The following is a 20,783-nucleotide window of genomic DNA, read 5'->3' as shown; positions in this document are numbered from 1 at the left end:
GACCTTATGTTGAAGTGAATACATCAGGTGTGGTAGAACCTTTTCTTTTGGATACTGGTGCGATGAAGAGTTCTATTATGCACTCTAAACTTCCTGGCGCACCTTTGTCTGGCTTGACCAATGTTTCAGTAGGATTTTCAGGCGCCCCAGTTCGTAATCCGGTTTCTAGTCCTTTGTCCCTTTCGATTGGCCCTTGTGAATTGGAAGCTCCACTTATTTTAACGACTGGTTGTGGTGAGAACCTGTTGGGTTTGGACTTGCTGAAAAGATTGTATGCGACATTACATTGTTCTCCTTCAGGAGTACAACTTACCCTTGGTAGGAAAGTGATTTCTCCAATGTATTTGTCTAAGGATTGTTTGCCACTGGAATTACGTTCGCTTCCTGATACACTTTGGGCTACAGGTCCAAATGATGTTGGTCTTTTGCAAATTCCACCTTATGTTGTCACACTTAAATCGAATGCTAGGCTACCTCGTATTCCCCAATACAAGATCTCTAGTGATGGTGAGAGAGCTCTTTTAGCGATTGTTTATGATCTGGTTGAGAAGGGTGTAGTTGAGGAAACGAGAGGTAATGTTTGTAACAGTCCTGTTTTGCCTATCCTTAAACGTACTGATGCTTCTCAGCCACCTGTGTACCGGTTTGTGATTGACCTTCGAGAGGTAAACAAGATAGTCGTGCCACAGTTTCCTGTGGTACCTGATATCACTGCTTTGTTGACTTTGATTCCTGCTTCGGCAGCCTGGTTTTCTGTCATCGATTTGAAGAATGCTTTCTTCAGTATTCCTATTGCTGAGGAGAGCAGGGATATTTTTGGCTTCTCATTAGGAGGCCGAAGCTTCCGGTTTAAGAGAGCTCCCCAAGGTTATTGTGAAAGTCCCTCCATTTATAGTCAGGCGTTGAAAACTCAGCTTGATGGTTTTGTGTTACCTGTTGGTGCTACTCTTATTCAGTACGTTGATGACTTGTTGGTTACTGCTGATGATGAACAGATTTGTAAAGAGGCTACTCTTTCTTTGTTGCGGTATTTGTCTGACCTTCATCATAAAGTGTCACCTTCAAAGTTACAGTATTGTCGCCAAGAAGTGACCTACTTAGGTCATCTCTTGTCGAAGGAGGGAAGGAGATTGACCCCAGAACGAATTCAAGCGATTGTGCAAATGAATGTACCATCCACACAGAGAGAAGTGCGTGCCTTTTTAGGTATTACATCGTATTGTAGACAGTGGATCCCCAATTTTTCCACTGTTGGCGAAACCTTTGTTAGCATTGACTCTGAAAGATACTCCGCATCCTCTTCCTTGGTCTGACGAATGTCAGAAAAGTTTTTCTGAACTACGTGATGCATTGTGTTCGGCTCCTTTGTTGGGTACTCCAGACTATAGTAAGCCTTTCACGTTGTACGTGCACGAGAGAGAAGGTTGTGCGTTGTCAGTGTTGACACAGACGTTTGGGGACAAGCAACGTCCATGCGCGTATTTCTCCTCTACGTTAGACCCAGTTGCTAAGGCGTTGCCGAGTTGTCTGAGAGCTACAGCTGCAGCGGCTGTTTCTATCCGACAGTCTGCTGGTTTGGTATTGGACAATACGTTGATTGTAATGGTCCCACATGCAGTGGATACCTTATTAAACAGGACTAAGACACAGCACCTTACTAGTGCACGTCTTTCAGGTTACGAGCTGACACTTTTGGCTAGCCATGTTCACATCAAACGATGTAATGTGCTGAATCCAGCCACGTTGTTACCGATCTCTACAGAGACGGATCCTCAAGAAAAGCATGATTGTTTTCTTCGTACAGAGGAAGAAACGAAAGCTAGAGTTGACCTAAGGGATACTCCCCTTACGAATGTTGATGGTACCCTATGGGTGGATGGTTCGTGTTTTAAGCTTCCGAATGGTGAAACGACTGCAGCGTATGCTATTACAACTTTACATACAGTTGTTGAGACAGCACGCATACCACAGAATTCTGCGCAAGCAGCAGAATTACTTGCCTTGACTAGAGCGTGTGTGTTGTCAGAAGGAAAGCGAGTGAATGTTTACACCGACAGCCAGTACGCGTTTGGAGTTGCCCATAGTTTTGGGCGTTTGTGGAGAGAGCGTGGGTTCCTTACTTCGCACGGAACCAAAATACAGCATGGGCAGTTGGTGAATGAACTTTTGGAATCTCTCACTCTCCCGAAGCAGATTGCAATTGTGAAGTGTAGTGCGCATAAGAAAGTTGTGGACGATGTTGGTCGAGGGAATGCGTTTGAAGTTGCGAAAGAAACGGCGAAAGACATGATGAGCCGTATGTATGTTGCAGGCCCAGCTAATTGGGTTATGGCTGGTGGAATGTGTGAAGACACAATAGAAAGTGTGAAAATGATTCAGGCTGAAGCGACTGAGAAAGAAGTGAGTGTTTGGAGAGAAACTACGGGTATGTTGGATTCAACAGGTTGTTGGGTTGAGTTGTCAGAACACCAGCGATGGCTGTTGCCGGATGCGTATGTGCTCCCAGTGGTTACAATGGCTCATGGAATGGCCCACATAAGTTCGAAGGGAATATGCAAGTTGTTGGCTCCAGTTTGGCAGAATGCTGGAATCCCGAAATGTGCAGAGAATGTGGTGAAACATTGTATGATTTGTTTGAAGTATAATCCTGGTAAGGGAACTCCAACTCCAGCTGGTCATTTTGCTCCTCCTACGTATGCGTTTGAGGTGATACAGCTAGATTATATACATATGGAGAGATGCAACAATTTGAAGTATGTCCTTGTGGTTGTTTGTGCCTTTTCCAGGTGGATAGAGGCCTACCCCCTAAAGGATAATACTGCCTTGTCTACAGCCAAGGTTTTGCTGAGAGAGTACTTCCCTAGGTATGGTTTGCCGAGAATCGTATGGTCGGACAATGGGAGTGAATTTGTGGGTCAAATCATGAAGAAAGTATGTGCTGGATTAGGAATAAATCAGAAGTTCCATGCAGCGAATCACCCCCAGTCTGCTGGACTTGTTGAATGTTACAATGGTACCTTGAAGCTGAAATTAGCTAAGGTTCAAGCAAGCACTGGCCTTACATGGCCGGATGCCTTGCCGTTGGCTCTTTTGTCAACAAGGACGACTGTGCATTCTCGAGTGGGACTTAGTCCGTATGAAATTGTGTTTGGTCGTCCTGCGAATGTTTGGGGTGTGCCTCGTCCTAAAGAATACAGCAGTATTGAGTACCCTATGTTGGTGGATTACTTACATGACTTGACTGCTAAATTACGTGTTCTCCACCAACAGGTCTATGACAGTCTACCGACAGCAACTGCGGATCCAGGACACACAATTCAACCCGGCGACTACATTCTTACGAAGAATTTTCAACGAACAAAGAATCTGGAGCCGAGGTGGACTGGACCGCATTTAGTTTTGTTAGTGACTCGAACTGCTGTTAGAGTAGCTGGCAAGAAAAACTGGGTGCATGCCACCCATACAAAAAAGGTTCCATTGCCCTTACCATATGACAAGTGGGTGAGGGAAGGTATAGCCGATTCTGAATGTGAAAAAACTCCTAGGTTTGTTCCTTTTAGTGATGCTCATTTGACATGGACACGGTCAGAACGCGAGGATGACAATGTGCTACAAGAAGCTGTTCCTCCACGTTTGAGATTGGACACTACCGAACCTGAACTTTTGTTTACCGACCAAAGTGTGCCGACTAAATCACGTTACAACTTCCGATCTCGAAATAAATAAAGGGACTTTGAACATTACATTTTTTTTTTTTCCCCACACTGAGACCAAAAAGAGACAATTTCTTCAAGTATTTTGTATTTGAATTTTGTTTTTGTTTTTCTTTTTCTTTTTCTGAAATTGTATTAGGGATATCTGTAAAATTTTTGATTGGTTACCATTTGCCAGTTGCAGGGTCACGTAGGAGTACCAATGGTTCAGTTTGTGACCTGAGTAGTGGCAGGACTTGCAGTGTCCCTATGACCTGCTAATAATCACAGCTGAAGTACTCTATCAAGATTGCGTGAGCGACATTAGAAAATGGAGATTGTATTGAGGAATGACGATAAAAAGCAAGAGATGAAAAACCGATATTACAGAATGTTGTTCTCCAAGTGTGGTATAGCTTTATCTATTTTAATACTTTTATGTATTCTATTAGCTACTATATTCTGGTTTGTTTCTCCTACACAATTGACGTCTGCACCAACTTCTCAACCTACTCTTTCCTTTTCTACTGTTTCTTCACATGAGTTTCATACGTTACCTGAACATGAACAGACACGAAGATCAGAATTTGTGAACAATTCGTTTATACAGATGTTGCATCAGCATCAGCTAGTCATAAATACCACGAATTGTTGGGTGTGTGGTCTTATGCCACATACTACAGATAAGGGAATGCCATATTTGGTTTTGCCTTTTTCGCCTAACGGGTCAGTTTGGGCACTCCAATCAATGTTTATCTATGCGAATGAAGCCTCTCCTGTACGTTCCGTCAAAGACAATGCAAGTAATAATGCCTTGATACGGGGAATAGTTGATATGATTAGAGATATCGATGCGTATAACGCTATCCCTAGAGATGAGGTGCGAGCATATGTTGGTTGGAATAAGAGGACATATAGTGTTAGCTTGACGGAGAAAGAAAGACAGCGAAGGTCCCCTCCTATTTGGATTGTACCCCACGAGGTCATCTTTGTTTGCAAGGTAATGGTCAGAATCCGAGAGCTCAGCTTGGTAAGAGTGTGTGTGTTCACACATACGTTTATACGTTCCAGAAATCCCCTCCGTTCGTGCCAGCTAAAGGCACGTATTTTGTTTGTCATGATAGAGCATACACATGGTTGCCATCTGATTTTTCTGGCACATGTTATGTGGCATTTTTGCTTCCCCCTACATACACTGCTGTTTTCGACTACCATAAGACAAGATATGGTAGAGGTGTAATCGATGCGAAAGATACTGTCGCACAAGAAGCTGGAGACTTCTTTAAGGGTTTCCTACCCTTTTGGGGTCCTATGGCTAATAGAAGGAATATTCGTCAGTTTACGAGAGTGGTTGAGGCCACTATAAATGAGACTGCAGGTGCCCTTAGCAATATTACAGCTGAGCTTCAAGCGGATCGCCTTATGACATTACAGAACCGTTTTGTTTTAGATATTATACTTGCAGATAGAGGTGGGGTATGCAAATTGATTAGATCTAGTTGCTGCGTTTTCATACCAGATAATGCCCCTACAGTGTACCAAGCCATCTCTAGACTACATAAGATCTCTGAGTCTATTCATGTGGACGAAGGAGACTGGTCATTGATGGGATGGTTATGGGAGTCGTTGTCCAAATGGGGATGGAAGATTCTGACGTTCCTTGGTATGGCGTTAGCTATCCTTTTCTCGTGTTGTTTATGCATCCAGTGTGGTCCCGCCATTTGTAGTCTTTGTGCTATGATCTGTGTGAGAAGACCAGTTCCGAGAGAAGTGAAGGATAATAAGATGATGTTACAGCAACACCTTGATGACCTGATGAGAATAGATATAGACCTAGATTCAGATTGACATGAGTTTAGGTTATTGCCTACGTAATGGCAAAAGGAGGGTCTGTGGTTCTGAAATTCTCAAACCTGTCTGCATTTTAATCTTGCCCTTACGTAGGCCAGTGCTGTGGGCCCAGCGAACAAGTGGCTTTTCGTGCATATATTAATTTGGGTTTCTCTGTCTCTGAATGAACTGCAGAGAGTAACCCTTTTTTCCCCTGGAACTGACCTTTTTGTAAAACTAATTTCCCTAGCTGATGGTTATCTAAGTTTTTCAATTACTGATTAGGATCTTGTTAACCATTAAGTTTCCTTGTGCATGTGTTATCTTAAACAACATCTAAATGTATTCTTTCCTCAAAGACTTTCTCTTCTGAAACTTGGGTTTTTGCTATGTGTTGTGACTGCCATCTAGTGTTGCTTTCTATGTAGGCTTCAGAAGTTAGTTTGTGAGCCAAGCAATCTGACCTGTTGTGAATCACATGTACACATTAACCAGGGATTTTCTTCGTGCGCTGGAGTTAATTTTAGAAGCTGGCCATTCACCTAGGAATTGACCCTGCCAAGCCAATTTCCCTGCAAGATCGTTATTTACTTTTTCCAATCACTATTCAAGACATTTGTTAACTTTTAAAGTTTCTTTACGTCTTTGTTAATCTTGCATATTATCTGAAACTACTTTTTTTTATTGTTCCTTCATTTCATGGGTTACGCTTTCAATTAAAGGTTTGTGTGGGCTTTTCAGATTAATATTTTAGATATGCCTAAATATTAACTTGTGGGTTGGGATACTGTAAAATGAGCTTTACTGTATGATGCTGTGTGATGTCATGTACTTTCTATTGGTTGAATTTTGGTGCAGGGGTGTGCATTTTAAATGTACCTTTTTTGTGTATAAATAGGGATGTCTCGCCTTAGTAAAATTGAGCAGTTTCTTGAGTTGTACATCGTGCTGTATTACTGGGATTTCTGGTACTAGCTGCAGCTAATAAATATAATCTCTGACGCCACCAAGAAGTATTCCGTGTCTCTGTATACCAAGGCAAGGGAACCTAGAGGACTCTGGGCGTGTCCCTGACGCCGCTGGGTACTTGAAAACCCGGTTATTCAGATGCCAAACACAGCCTGTAGGAAGGTAGATCCCTGACTATGGTTGCCCCCAACTTTTTGCCTGGTGTTTTGCTGGTTTTCTGACTTAGTTGACCTGGGGCCCTGCTATTCAGGACCCCAGGCCTACTGCTCTCTCTGTAAAATGGATTCCATGTACCTTAGGTACATACCTAATTGGATACTGAGTCACCTTATCAGTCCCTGTACAGTGTACCTTAGGTACCCAGGGCATAGGTGTACCCAGGGCCTACCAGGGGCTGCAGCATGTATTATGCCACCCCTGGCTGGCCATCCAAATCTGACACAACTGGCTGCACGACAGCTGGGGCAAGGTGGTGTAATCACCCTTTGCTTTAGATATAGTATACCTATATCTAACCCTAAAATGGACACACAGATCTCCTATCAGTCCTTAACAGGCCTTAACAATCCTGAAGGCAGAGTGCTTGGAATCGTGTGAGATGGTGCTCTGGCATGAGCTGAGCCTGTCTGCGGCTTTCGGGATCTATCCCTTAGCCGTTTCCATGATATCGCATACCATATACTCTTAAGTGCATTATAATCCTCGCGGTTATATGCCAACTCTGGTATCGCTTTATCAAAACATGTCGAGTAAGGTGTCATACGAATTGGAATACTAACCCCTCGCCAATTCTGGCGACGGGGTTAGCATTCCACCCTTCTAGAGGGACACGACATGTATGTAACCTGTAACCCCGGTTAAAGTCAGACAGAGCCTTAGCATCCACAAAATGGATGCTGCCACCGAGACACAAGTCTGCCCTCCTGCTGCTGGGAGTCCTCCCAGAGCAGGAGGCAAGGACAAAGGGTTTCCTGCCAGGGGCGGTGCCAGCACCGTCCCAGACAGGGTTTTGTGTATTCCAGGTAGGCAGGGCTACAGAGGAAGGTGACTGCAAGTGGCACCCCGGTGCTCACTATGCATAGGCCGGCTTGAACCAGTTCCAGGGACACTCCAGACCCTGAGCTGGGGAAAAGCCCGCCAAGGAAGTGGGTGTAACCACCCCCCTCCTGGTCCCACCCATAGGGCAGGACTTAGTCGCGTGCCAGCCCCCTTTTCTCAGATAAAGGTAGGAGCAGGCCCCCTTCCAAATTAGATCATCTTTGAATCCTGAAACTACTTTCCACGAAAGGAACTCAAGACTTCTTCCTAAGATTTCTCCCTTGTGACTAAGGAGTAGTCACCCTGCATCCGCAGGCCCCATCTAAAGAACACTGCGGTCTGCTGCAAGTCCTTCCTCCGGAATCAGACTGCCCAGCTCGACGAGAACCGGCTTCCCTGGCACCTCTGACCTCTACCCACCTCTACAGCCCAGCTGAGAACCGTGGGTGCGACGAGACCTCGAGGGACCGGCCATCTGCAAGACTGCACGACTTCTGCACAGCAAGCCCGCCGAGTAATTTCCTGGTGAGTGCTTTGGGGTCCGAGAAGCCCCGACCCTGAGCAGCTCCAGCACCGAAGTGCAGCCTCCCAGCATCTCCACGATCTGCGTGGGGCCCTTCTGCTTTTTGCTGCTCACCGCGTTGTTTGGCTACTAGCCCGCTGGCTTGTGGCCTTCTGAACGACGCCCGACGACATCACTGCTGCTGGTCTGGTTGCTCCAGACTGGCCCTTGCTCCCTTTCCGAAGAGGAGCACCCCGGACCCTCCTGGTCCACTCAAGACGCCATTTTGAGTCCACCGCGTGGGCTTGAATTAGCCAAGGCTTGTTGCCCAATCCTGGGTAACTTCGACGCCGACAGCTTCATCCATCGTGGGACAGCTCGCCTCTCCATCCTGGTCGCCGACAACGCCTCCTGGTCCGTGAGACCTGCAGAGCCAGCGTCGCCCACTCACCTAGTCGAGGTGACTGCCATCCGGTGCCCTCCTGGTGCCCACTGACTACTGGCTAGTAGTCACGAACTTGGTCCCCTCTGCTTTCAGGTGTCATCCATCTTCCAGATCCAGGCTTGGATCAACTCGAACTATCTTCACTGGTCGCCTGCCAGCATCTTTCTTCCAGGCTCCTGGTCCGGCAACGAGGATTCCAGACGTCTTTTGAGACCTATGCAGCTGCAGCCCCTGGGCTAGGTAACTTCGGCATTTCGGTGCCCCAGCATAGCCTCACTATCCAAGGGTCAGGATCCACTGTCGTTTTCTCCCTACCAGGTCGGGTTCACCCGTGAACACTAACTTTAGCGTTACTAGCTTCCATAGACTTTGTCCCGCATCCCGCGTGAGAGTGCACACTCTGCACCCGAGTCCCCTAGGTCTCCTAGAAGTAATCTAACGATTCCCTAGTCAAGTCCTAGCGATTCCAAAGCCTATTAGTACTGTACTTACCTGCTAGTAATTTCGCATTCCACTTTTAGAGTAAATGGTTTTTCGTGCCCCTCGGGCATTTGTATATACTGTGCTAACTTAAGTATTTTCGTAAGAGTTTTGTTGTGTGCCTAGCACCCTGTCCTCATAAAGAGTACAGGGTTGTTGTGATTCTAATAAATACACTGTTTATTTCATAACACTTGTGTGGTGTCCTTTCACTGGGTGTTCAAGGGGTAATGTGATGGTAAAACAGCTGGCTTAACACGCCCTCTAGAGTCTTAGCCTTAGACTGCTCGTATCCATGCTACTAGGATAGCTGGTCTATAAGGTTGACTTACAACCAATCATCAATAAGGGTTGTTTGGACTGATATATAGTGATCACTAGAATAGTGAACACTGCACATCAGGCCAACTTCTCACACAGCCATATCTAAATATTATCCCGTCAAATGCTTCTGTATCAAGCAGCATGGAGTGGCTGCAACATTATTCATTGCATAGCCAGAGGTCACATCTGACCTTGACCTGACACAGTCAAACTGGACTGTTCTAGTAAGGGCCCATTGAAGCTTTTTGCAGGTGAGTGGTTAGGTCAAGCTTAGTAGACAGTACATGCGAAGTCCGTTGCGAGACAGTGTGGCTTACCAAGAACACAGAGGGGCTTGGAGCTGGCCATTGCTTATCAATGGTTGGCTTTTCCTGCTCATGCTCATTTGGCTGCTTCTTATTCGTGCTCCAACTTGTAAATATTGCAGGTGTCCCTCCCATGGAGCATTGCATCTTTTACAGTCTCTTTGACTAGCATCCATTTCAGATTCCACTGTTTGTGATTCAAGGACTACTTTCTTTTGAGTCAAGCATTCTGTGAGAGAGCATGCATTTCAGTCATCTGCCTTGTGTAAGGACCCCCCCCCCGATCTCAACATTGCTCTGTCGATCGTTGCTCTGTCGATGCTTCTTCTTGTCCTTTCCCTCTTGCGGTCGCCCAAGTACTTCTTCCCATTGCATCCCACACCCCCGCTCTCTGTGTTGCTTCCGTGTCCTTCCTGGCCTCCCTGTCTTAGGTTCTCATCCCCTGTTGCTTTTGCGTCCCCTCCTCAAATTCCCCTTCGGTACTTCACGTTCTGCCCCATCATCCCACTTGTTGCTTCCAGTTCTCCCTGCCTTTCACAGTGTTAGTTCTTCTCAACCTGCCCACCTGCTTTTAAAAAAGAAAACAGGTTTGCATTTTCTTTTTAGGTGCCTGTCCACCTGGATTGGTAAATAAAAAGAAAAGAAAACACAACACCCATATCATTGTGTATGTGCGCGCTGGTCTACCAAATGGCGTGAGCAACCAAGTTAAAGGCTTTTTATTTTTTACTTTAGCCACGCTGTACGTCGTCCTGAATTCTCTGCAGTGTGGCTAAAAGCCATTGGCAAAGTCAATAGGTCACAAAGGCAAGACCTATTGGCTTTGCCAGTGCTTGTCCCCTCCCGTTTCTGATAGTCAGTCCTGTGGGTTTATCTGGGCTGGTGTCAGCGACGCCCTGACATGTCCTCCCACAACACTCTTGCTGCCATCCAAAATCATCTTACTGCTTAAGTATAGAGGGTTACGTTACACCCTCTACTAAAGCATAAAGATGTTTCTTATTGCAACTGCTAGAGTTGGGCTATTAATGAGTAATAGGGTGGAGCCCTGTGTACGCTGAAGTAGTACCTCACAAGGGAAACATCCTTTACAACGCAACTTTTACCACGCAGTTCCTTTAAGACGCAACTTTTACATCGCAAACCATTACAACGCATTGCGCTGGGGGGCGCTCTAGGATAGGGAATAGTTTTAATGTACTATCCAACACCTTCCCTACTATCCACGGGGACTGGAGTTGGAATAGTAAATTAAACTATTCACTATCCAGCGCCCCAAAGTACTATGCGTTGTAATTGTATGCGTTGTAAAACTTGCGATGTAAAGGTAGGCGTTGTAAAAGTATGCGTTGTAACGTCATACATCCACCTCACAATCATGTACTCTTAGTATTACAATAAATGTAATATTATTTTAAACCCCTCTCCACCTCTTAGAGTGAACTGAAATAACAATGCAATTCTTCTTCCTCTTTCCATGACTGTGAACTGATTTAAGAGTCCATGACCATTCACTTTCCAGTGTAAACCGGACCACTGTGAGCCTTCCGCATCCTTTTACTTTTTCTTTACTATACTTAACTATCTTCTTTATTAATGAAAAGCAATTACATAAAGCGTTATCATCCTCTCTTCCTGGGTGAAGTGAATAATCACTGAACAAGCCTTTAACTCCTCAATAGTGTGAGTGTGGATAAGTAAATCTCACAAAGCTTCACCTCTCTGTCTGCTTGAGATCTGAAATAATACCCTCCAGGCCTTGTTTTTCTTACTGCCTGGGACAAGTAGAGGTCCTCGTGTTGAAATTCATCTTTATGGGATATTTTGAATGCAGCCCGTAGGGCTTTTGTTTGCTGTTAAAAATTATTTCCCAGCTTCTGCATTATATTCAGGTCTGCTGAACACACTGTAATATTACAACAAGCATTTGCAATGCAATCGGTCTCGCCTTTGGGACCTTATATGTATTAAGCTATGCAGCACATTAGCCTGGGTGCTGAAACATCAACTGTTCTTAAACATGTAGGAAAAATAAGCACCAAACTGCGTGACACGCTAGGTATGGGAACACATGGAGAGAAATATTGCCTTTCAGCGGGAAATGGTATAGTCCAAAGCTCTGTTTTTAATATAAAATCAGGGTCTTCTCTGGTCATATCACTGAATGCAGGATTGAAAAAAATATTCTCTACGGGTGCTCATTGAAGACAATTTCTATGGACTGGAATATAGAGAATGCTAAAGTGATTATGGTATTTTACTGACCTCTGCTGGTCGTTTTCTATCAAGAAAGTTAAATAGAGGCAGTTGAACAGAAGAAAAGTCCCTAAGCGGAAGCAGACAAGTCCTAGGACTGATCTCCAGAGCCCACAAAGTACATACACATATAAGTATATACTAAAAGTATAAACAAGTGGTCTTGAATGCTCAACCTAAAAACAATATCTGCATACCTTACCCCACAATGATATCACCATCCTCTAGCCGAGAGAGGCAGCAACGTCCCTTCAGTACCCCATGACTGGCTTGGCAGAGAGTGACAACTTCCGAAGTGTTTCTGAGTTCTGCGGGGCACCAGTCGCACAACTGAAAAGAAGAAAAACGTGATATCGAATAGGACAAACACTATGCTTTAGCATCTATGTTTGATCAAGTCTTATCCAGGAGCAGACAGATTCCTATTGCACAGTTTCATGGGTTTGATCAGAGAGATTTCCAATGCAGCCAGTTTAGAAATATGCTTCCTTGTTTTATAGGACAGAAAAAAAAGTGACTTTACTGCACAATCAAACCCCACAATGTTAGAAAGGTGGTCTGTGATCTCATCAAACATTTTCAATTGGCAGGGGCTCTCGCCATGTATAAAGGACTTAGGAGTTGTAGTGTATATTGAAACGCTATTCTCGACAAAGTATTCATCTTGGGTAATAACTGTGGTCAGAAAGAGGCTTGAGGCAGATTTTAAAAGGAATGAGCTTCATCTAGCATTGTGGAATACTAATGTAGCACAAAGGCTCTAGACCCCTTGGATTCTGACAGAGGGACAAGAATATCAACCTCCTATCCCCTGCCCCACCTCCATTTGCTACTTACTATATTACATACAGAATGGAAATATTTCTGCGCTATACCTGACATAGATCAATCACCAGTTTCTAAGTCTATCAAAGCTGTATTCATAATAAGTACCTCAGAGAAATCAGGTCAAAGGTTTTAGAATAATGCTGCATACCCTGTATATGCAACACACTGGCCTCTCACCACCCCACACACCTTGCTAAAATGGTCACAACCCATGATCTGCTCTCACTATAGAAGCTCCTCTTGTTTTTATTATGTTCAGAACACAGCTGTGGGTTGAAAGCAGGAAATGTGTTGAAAGCAGGGAATGGTATCACATACACGGAGATGATTTAGTATGTTGGTTTTCACGACCTTCAGATCAGCTAATGTGCATCTCAAGCATTTGTCACCCAGCCTCAACCTGCAATTGCATACTTAATAGCTTTCCCTAATCAGTCCCGCTTACGCATATGCTTGTACATGATCAGATCAAGGGCTCAACTATTCTAGTTGGGATGCTGTTTAATATGCAAGAAAATCTGCAGCTCCCAACTAGTTTACAGATGCTCAGGGCCAACCTAACTAATCCTAGGCGACTTTGCCCCTCCCCCTCTTCAATAACTGGAGTAGGGGAGCTTCCAGTGTACAAAAGATTGTCCTGGCCATCATCATAGGCAACAATTTGCAGAGCTCAGAGCATCAGTGTCATTTTTGCTAAATACATTTTCTCCACCAGTGGAAAACACCAGCCAATAATGAACAGCTTTCTCGATAGTCATCAACATCCTCTATACATTCTGCTCAAATACAGAACGGCCGATTCACAAACAGCATTTTGTAGCACATAAAGCAGTACTATATGAGTACTGTTTAATTAATACAAGTTGTTATTAACAAAACTATGAGTGTTAATCTCCACCTCTCCTATAATTTCCACTGGAAGATCTCCACGCAACTTTTATTTTAAATAAAACAAAAATGAAATTATATTAATGTAATTGCAATCTATAAATACCTTTTAGTATAGTTTATAAAATAACAATTTAATTTAGTGTTTTGAAAATAAATTGTGAAAAATAATTCTAACTTAATATATTTAAATTATTTAAATATGCAAGTCAAAATTAATAGCACTGTAGCTTTGTGTTGTACATTTTAAACATATAAAATTAATTCACATAATATGTACTACCAAAATATTTATTGCCTTTTTTTCCAAGTTTAATCATATTTTTACATTAACCCTACCCTTTACCATAGACGGATCTGTATCCCGGTGGCAGAGAAAGGCTACAGATAGAAACTTTACACTCACAAATTAAGCTCCACCCCTCTATTCAGGATGGGAGAGACATGCAAGTCTACACTTTGTAGTAAATTTACTACTTTTGGCTAGTCAACATTTACAAGTGTAAATATACCACAGATTGCAAGAGTAGATATATGTGTGTACGTGCATTTGCACCATTGTCTAAAGGGGATGCGTGGGGTGGCATCCGGTTCCTTTTTAACTGTATATGGACAGAGAGACTGTGCTCACTTCTCCCATTTAATATGAAGACAACTCTAGCCCAAACATTTTCTGATGCTTTCAAAATGTATGTGATCATCTGGGATTTCACTCAGCAGCACATCAGTGTGCGGAACAGGCTAGTCACCTCAATCTTCCACCGATAAAACCTACCCCTAACACGACAAGAAAAAGGCTCTATAGCTGGGGCAAATATAAGGAGGCATCCCTGTCTGGACCCCTTATATAATGACCACTGTCTAGATATCACCTAGTTCATCTCAAGTCTTGCCTTTGGACTCCCGTATAGTGACGGGAATCCCCTTGTGCATTACCTACAGAAAATCTTTTCAAAGCTTCTGGTGTGTAACAAATAAAAACGAGCGTGTGGGATTTGCAGGTCTATTTTTAAACCCCCTTCAAGAGGGCTCTCTTGCGAGCCCTAGAAATATCTATGCTATTGAATGCTCAGTGCGAGACTAAGCTGGTCACTGCATAAATGTACTTGCTGTAACGGACATGCCCTGCAACATAAAGAGTCTACAGAAACCCTTTATCCCCATGAACTAACAAGCCTTTAGCCTTCACCACCAGGTATGCCAGTATGTTTTGAAGAAGCTTGAAGTCAGAAAATCATAAAGAGAGGCTTGCTGGATCCACAAGCTAAATGGATTCTTTCATGTCGTGGGCAGTAAGACAATAGTTGCCTTTCTGGGAAGATGAGGTTGTAGGCAATTTCCCTTTCACTAATGCTTCTTCATAAAACACTTACTAGCCCCTAGCACGATCATGTCTCTCTATTTGCTGTAAAAGTCTATTGGGAATCCATTTCCACCTGGCGTTTCACTGCTGCTCATATTTTCAATGGCCCTTAATATCTAAAGTCACTCGGTGTGGGCTTCTGCATCATCAACTGAAATGCTCTGGAACACCACCAATCTTCTTACCACAGATATCAGAGTTGCAGGTCTCAAATGCTTGTTTAATATAATAATCTGTGGATCAATTTCCCTAGGTGTATAATGTTAAACCAGTTGTAGCCTCTCATCTAGCTGCTTCCTGGCATATGCATTTTACAACACATGCCATGAAATGGTCATTGTAGTATTCAAACAAATCAGACATGATATCTACCAGACCCTTCCTAAAAGATGTATTTGACACCAGACTTTTTCAAGTCCTTTTCTTCTCATGGTTATCACCTCCCCTGGTCATCACCTGCCCCAGACCACAGGAGGTAAACATCATATATTAAAAAGCACCATGTCAGCATCAGAGGAGCATCAACACTATATTGTATCATTATCAGAAGGGAACTTACCCATGTCCAGTAAGCTGCACTTCTGACTAAATGAAACGATTCTCTATTGAAAGGTTCACGACGTTCTATTCAACTGGGTGAGTTATGAATCATCAAATGGATCAAGTAACCACTTTCATAATTGTGATGGGTTGTCCAAGCATGTAATTCTGCAGGCCTCAGAGAACACTGACCAGCAGTCCACTGCTACCTCTCATGTCTTTGATGTAAGATATAGTTTGCTAGCCTATATAAAATAGTAACATTGATACTCCCCCTCATTAACCCCTTCGCCGCAAAATCCGCTGCAGTGCCGGGGGGGGGGGGGGGGGGGGGAAGGGGTTGGGCGTGGCGCTGCGGTACTCATGACGGCTCCCGGCCGTCATAAATCACGGTGGACGTGTGCTCAAAATGGCCCGGAGCTGTCAGAACTCCGCCCACTGATTAATTCTCCTGCACAGGCAGGGAATTAAAAGCACGTGGGCGGAGCGGCAACGTTCCGACGGCTCCCGGCCGACATGAGCACACGCCTACCATGACTCATGACAGCCGGGAGCCGTCATGAGCACCGAAGGAGGTAAGTTAGGAATTGGGGGGGGCGGAGCTTGCCAGCGCCGATGGCGGACGCTCGATAGAGGAGCTCCGCGCCATCACCAGAAATATCCGATAATTATCCTGAATTCACGGAGCCTAAGACACATAAACGGGGGCATACAACAGCTGGGCGCCCCCGACGCCTGAAACGGGTGTTTAAGCGGATCCCTGACAGCCCAGACGGAGCGGGCGCGGAGACGGAACCTCCGGAGAACTGGGCCGCAGATCAGCGGTCTCGAGTTACTCGCTACCCGGCGTGCATCATCAGACGTGCGGCTGACTTGCGGACTGTCGACCTGGTGGAGGCGGAACTTCCAAAACGGCCCGAGTGCACGTCTGGGCCCCAGGTAGGAAGACTCTCTTCAGCACACTCCTGCGCTATCGGCTGCTCGCCGGGATACGTACTGTAGGCACTGGCTATACTCGTGCTCACGAGCGCGTGGAGGGCATCTGTGGGGCCTGAGACTGCCGGCCCTCTACCCGACTGGATAAGAACAGTATGCAGCAGGCTGCCCGGGCTCATAGCGGGATGCTCGCCTGCAGCGGTCACTAAGACAGTGCCAGACCTTGAACCCTCTGGATGTACATTTGTGAGCGCAGTGAAGGGACACGTGGAGGGGGGAGACATTGCGCCACCAGACGGTAGTCTCCCTGCTGCTGACCATTGCCTGACCACATTGTGAGTTCTCGGGGGCGACACCCTGAACTGCTACTAACCCCCCCCTTCTGGACGCTGCTCGGGGGGGGGGGGGGGGGGGTGCCCTCCAGCCTTCATAGATTAACGTCCGAGAGGGAACCCGGTGGCACAGTGGAACACAGCCCACCGTTTCACACTGTGGTGAGCGCCACGTGGTCCTGGTAAATCATTGCGGCGTGGCTCCTCCCGAGCGATTGCTAGGGTCAGGCGTGCGGCTTTATCCCCGAAGCGTGGTCTACTCCCTGTTCGGAGACGACGCACACGGGGAAAGTGGAGCTTTTCGTGGAAAAACTATTGATTACACTGTTGGGAGATGATGCCTTCTCGCCTATGTTCATAGTGGAAAGAGCGCATCGCACGCTGGGCCCCCGCCCGCGCCCGGGAGCCCCCCCCCCCCGAGACTAATCATTGCCAAGTTATTAAATTACAGAGACAGAGACACGGCGTTGCGGATTGCCCGAGAGAAGGGGAAGCTACAATACGAAGGCGCTGTTATCTCGCTATACCCGGATTTCACGGCGAAAGTGCAGGAAGAACGCAGGCACTTCGCTCCCTACAAAAAACAACTACGCGACCTTGGCCTGGACTACGCCATGCTGTATCCAGCGAAGTTACGAATTAATTGTCAAGGCCATTCCCACTTCTTCACTGATCCTAAAGATCTACAAAAAGCCTTAAAAACATGGGCTAAGGAACAGAAAAGCCACCCCAGAACTCCAAACGGCGAGGAGGGACAAGGCAGCCAACTGGACGAACAGGACTAGGAGCGCCGCTCACTCTGGGTGTTGTGCTCTTGGTTTGAGCGATGAGACCTAGAAATTGACTTGGAGCCTGGGTCTGTACCTACGAGACCTCATTCCGCCTGGGTGTGGATGGGTCGTGTAGTCCCAAGGCGCCAACTGGGGACAAGCCGGTCTGCGATCTGGTGAGAACTTTCCATTTTGTCATCTATTGTTTGTCAACCAGTGATATGCTTTAGTGTGCACTATGATAGCGCACGCCTTTTGATACAATGTTCAATCGTGGACTGCCTGGGCAAGGGTCGTGGGGTGGCTGCACAGCTGTTGGGGGACGCCTGGGAGGCACAATCACTCATTTATAGCTCTTGTTGATCGATATACATGTGGTGATGGCGTTAGGGGCGATACTGATGTAAACTTTCACCGACTTAGTTACCTGTTTTACTGGCAACCTTGGCCCTAGCGCTGTATGCACTAATAGTCCCCATGGGGCTTCTTGGAGTTATTTGGGATTGTTTGCGGGGGGATGTCTGTACATGCTAGGCCGTGTTTGGGTTGGTCTGCTGTGGGTGGGGGAGGAAAGGGGTCTTGACTCAACTTGGGGGGGGGAGGGTACTGTTTCATTGCAATGCACAGAAGGGGTCAGTGAGGGGGAAATGAGCCTGTTGTTACGTCGCAGATTGAGCACACTGGTCTGGTACACTGCTGGAGACCTTGCGCTCTCCACACTATGCACATCATATCAGGATGAATAACCCACCTGAAGCGCAGGAGCACGCACAGACGACGGCCACTATACGCGCCCTCACTTGGAATGTTAGGGGGCTGAATGATTTCAGGAAGCTGAGGAAAGTGTTGAGTTATTTAAAAAGACAAAATAGAGACATAGCGCTGCTGCAGGAAACCCATTTGCCACTCTCTTGTAGGATGTTGCACAGTAGAGGTCTGGAGGGGAACATAGCAGCAGCAGGGTTCACGACTCATGCCAGAGGGGTCATCACATGGGTTAACCCGGGGTCGAAAATCATGCTGCAGACACTAAGAATCGACCCAGAGGGCAGATAGGTCATAGCGTCCTGTAGGGGCATGGGGCTGGATTTGCTGGTGGTGAACGCTTATGGTCCCAATTATGATGCCCCGGAATGCTATGAATCGCTAGCTGCAATGATCGGCGCATATGACATGCCCCACATAATCTGGGGAGGGGACTTTAACCTGATGCTTAACCCAGATATTGACAGGTCGACTGGCCTACCTCGAAGGCCGTCGGCTGCGGCACAGATGCTGACTGCTAGACTTCTCGTTCTAGACATGGAGGACGTCTGGAGAAGCAGGAATGCAGATCCGGGAGGGTATACTCACTACTCGGCTTACCATGGAGTGCACACTAGAATAGATTATTGGTTTGCTGCCTCGGGGGTGCTCCGCAATATCAGAAATTGCAAGGTCCTACCGCGCACGCTGTCGGACCACTCCCCCGTACTGTTGGTCGTGGCGGCCCGGCTAGGAAAATACCCCCCCTTTACGTGGCGCTTTCCGCCATACTCGCTCCTAGACCCCGTCTTTAGAGGGGAATTGGCAGAGGCGATTGACCTTTTTTTTTTTTTAAAGAATGTGGGGTCAGTGGAGGATTTCCAAACGGTGTGGGAAGCGTTAAAAAAAAGAAGAGGAGGTAAGTTGGGAATATTAAAAAATAAAATTAAAAAAAAAGCAAGCAAAAACACAAGTGCGTCAATATTTGACGCATGTGTAGAATACGGGTCTAACACACCCTAGCAACATCCCAACACATTGTCAGGAAAGAATTTAACAAACTGCATTTCAAAGGCTGACAAACCACAATTAAAGGAGGTGTGCACTATATGATCACCTAATTTCCTGGCCAACTTAGCATGTTCCTCTTTGTTCGGTGTGTCTCTTTTGCCAGATACAAAGGTACTCTGCTTTTTACAACCTTGTGACCCTCAGATAGCATTTGAATATTATGTGTTAAACCTCAGTCACATACTACCACAAGATCTCGCCAACCTGTAATGATTTTCATTCTGGTGCCTTTACACAGAAGATTGTGTATAAGAGCACAAGGGGATTCCTTAACATGTATCCCACCTGAAGCCATCGAGCAACACAAATACAACCCAAATTATCCTTCACAACCTAAACTTGACTAACACAAACGGAATGAATCTTATCTAACACACAGTCTCGAGCAACATGTAAAAGCTAACATGCATTTCTGCAAAAAATGCCTTCATTGGCAGTAAAGAACAAATGCTTGGTCAAATGCCTCAATCAGCTTGAAATAGGTCCACAAACTAGTGGGATGCTGAAGTGGGGGGGTCTAATTCCTCCCGCCCTATACAAATCTGGGCCACCATATCTTAGGAGACACTTTGACTTATATGCGCCCGAAGACATCTGCAATCAGCAGCACAATGCCTGGCAGTCATCCCCCGATTTCGCCTTGCTCAAACAGGGAGTAGCTCTCTTTCTTTCAAGGTGGCCAAAGCTTGGAACACCCTCCCATTTGAACTGCGAAACACTCAAGATCTCAGGCTGTTTAAGAAACAGTTAAATACCTTGCTTTTAACTAACGTACAGCTCCTCCTAACGCCTTTTGTCTTGTCTCCTGTAGTTGGCTCTTGCGCCGGGACACTCGAGTATCCGTGTGCGCTATAAGTGCTGTATAACATAACAAAGATACAGAGGAACTATAACCAGAACAGAAGGGAAATATTAACATCTTTTTGTTACATTTGTAATAAAGCTTGAAACACTGAGAGAACATATTTGAACAGGTGTTGTTGAATGGATGCACAGATTGATGCTGTGGTAGCACATAGTTATGTTGTGGTGCCTCTGAGTGATGCTGTGGTGGTGCGGAGTGATGCTGTATGGTATGTGTTGGACAGGCCGCATGGTCGGGCTGCCCCCTCCCCGCAATGGGACCTGGACCCTGGCTCCCCCTGCATCCCCCAGCCAGAGTCCCCGACGACCACCCGAAGTACACTGCAATTCCTCACCCACAAGACACCAGCTCCGAACCCAGCTGGCCCGGGTCACCATCCACACCACGGCCTCGGCCCAGCCGCCATCTTGGACCACTACAGCACGAGGCCGCGTGGCCTCAACTCGACCCTCACCCCGGGCCCGGCCGGGCCCGACATCGAGGCACCAACCTCCCCCCGGGAGGCAGAGTGACCACTTGGCGAGTCAATGGGAGAAAGGAATCGTCAACGGCTCTCCTCCGCCAGGTGTCGATCACCCCCGGCCGCCTGGGCGCTGGCTCCACCC

At 46.1% G+C, this 20,783-nt stretch overlaps 1 protein-coding gene across 1 annotated transcript in view; it reads right to left on the bottom strand.

Moving 5' to 3' along the window:
• ATRAID (all-trans retinoic acid induced differentiation factor) overlaps nucleotides 1-20,783 on the bottom strand; it is a 98,551-nt gene that overhangs the window by 52,773 nt on the left and 24,995 nt on the right. Inside the window, exon 2 of the mRNA XM_078650076.1 lies at nucleotides 12,044-12,171. Within this exon, the coding sequence (XP_078506202.1) occupies nucleotides 12,044-12,171 (128 nt within the window). The remainder of the gene's footprint in view (nucleotides 1-12,043; nucleotides 12,172-20,783) is intronic.

The sequence above is a fragment of the Lissotriton helveticus genome, chromosome 6, assembly GCF_964261635.1.
Source record: "Lissotriton helveticus chromosome 6, aLisHel1.1, whole genome shotgun sequence".
In the NCBI taxonomy this organism is placed as follows: Eukaryota; Metazoa; Chordata; class Amphibia; order Caudata; family Salamandridae; genus Lissotriton; species Lissotriton helveticus.
This window is presented reverse-complemented; position numbering and strand designations above follow the sequence as displayed.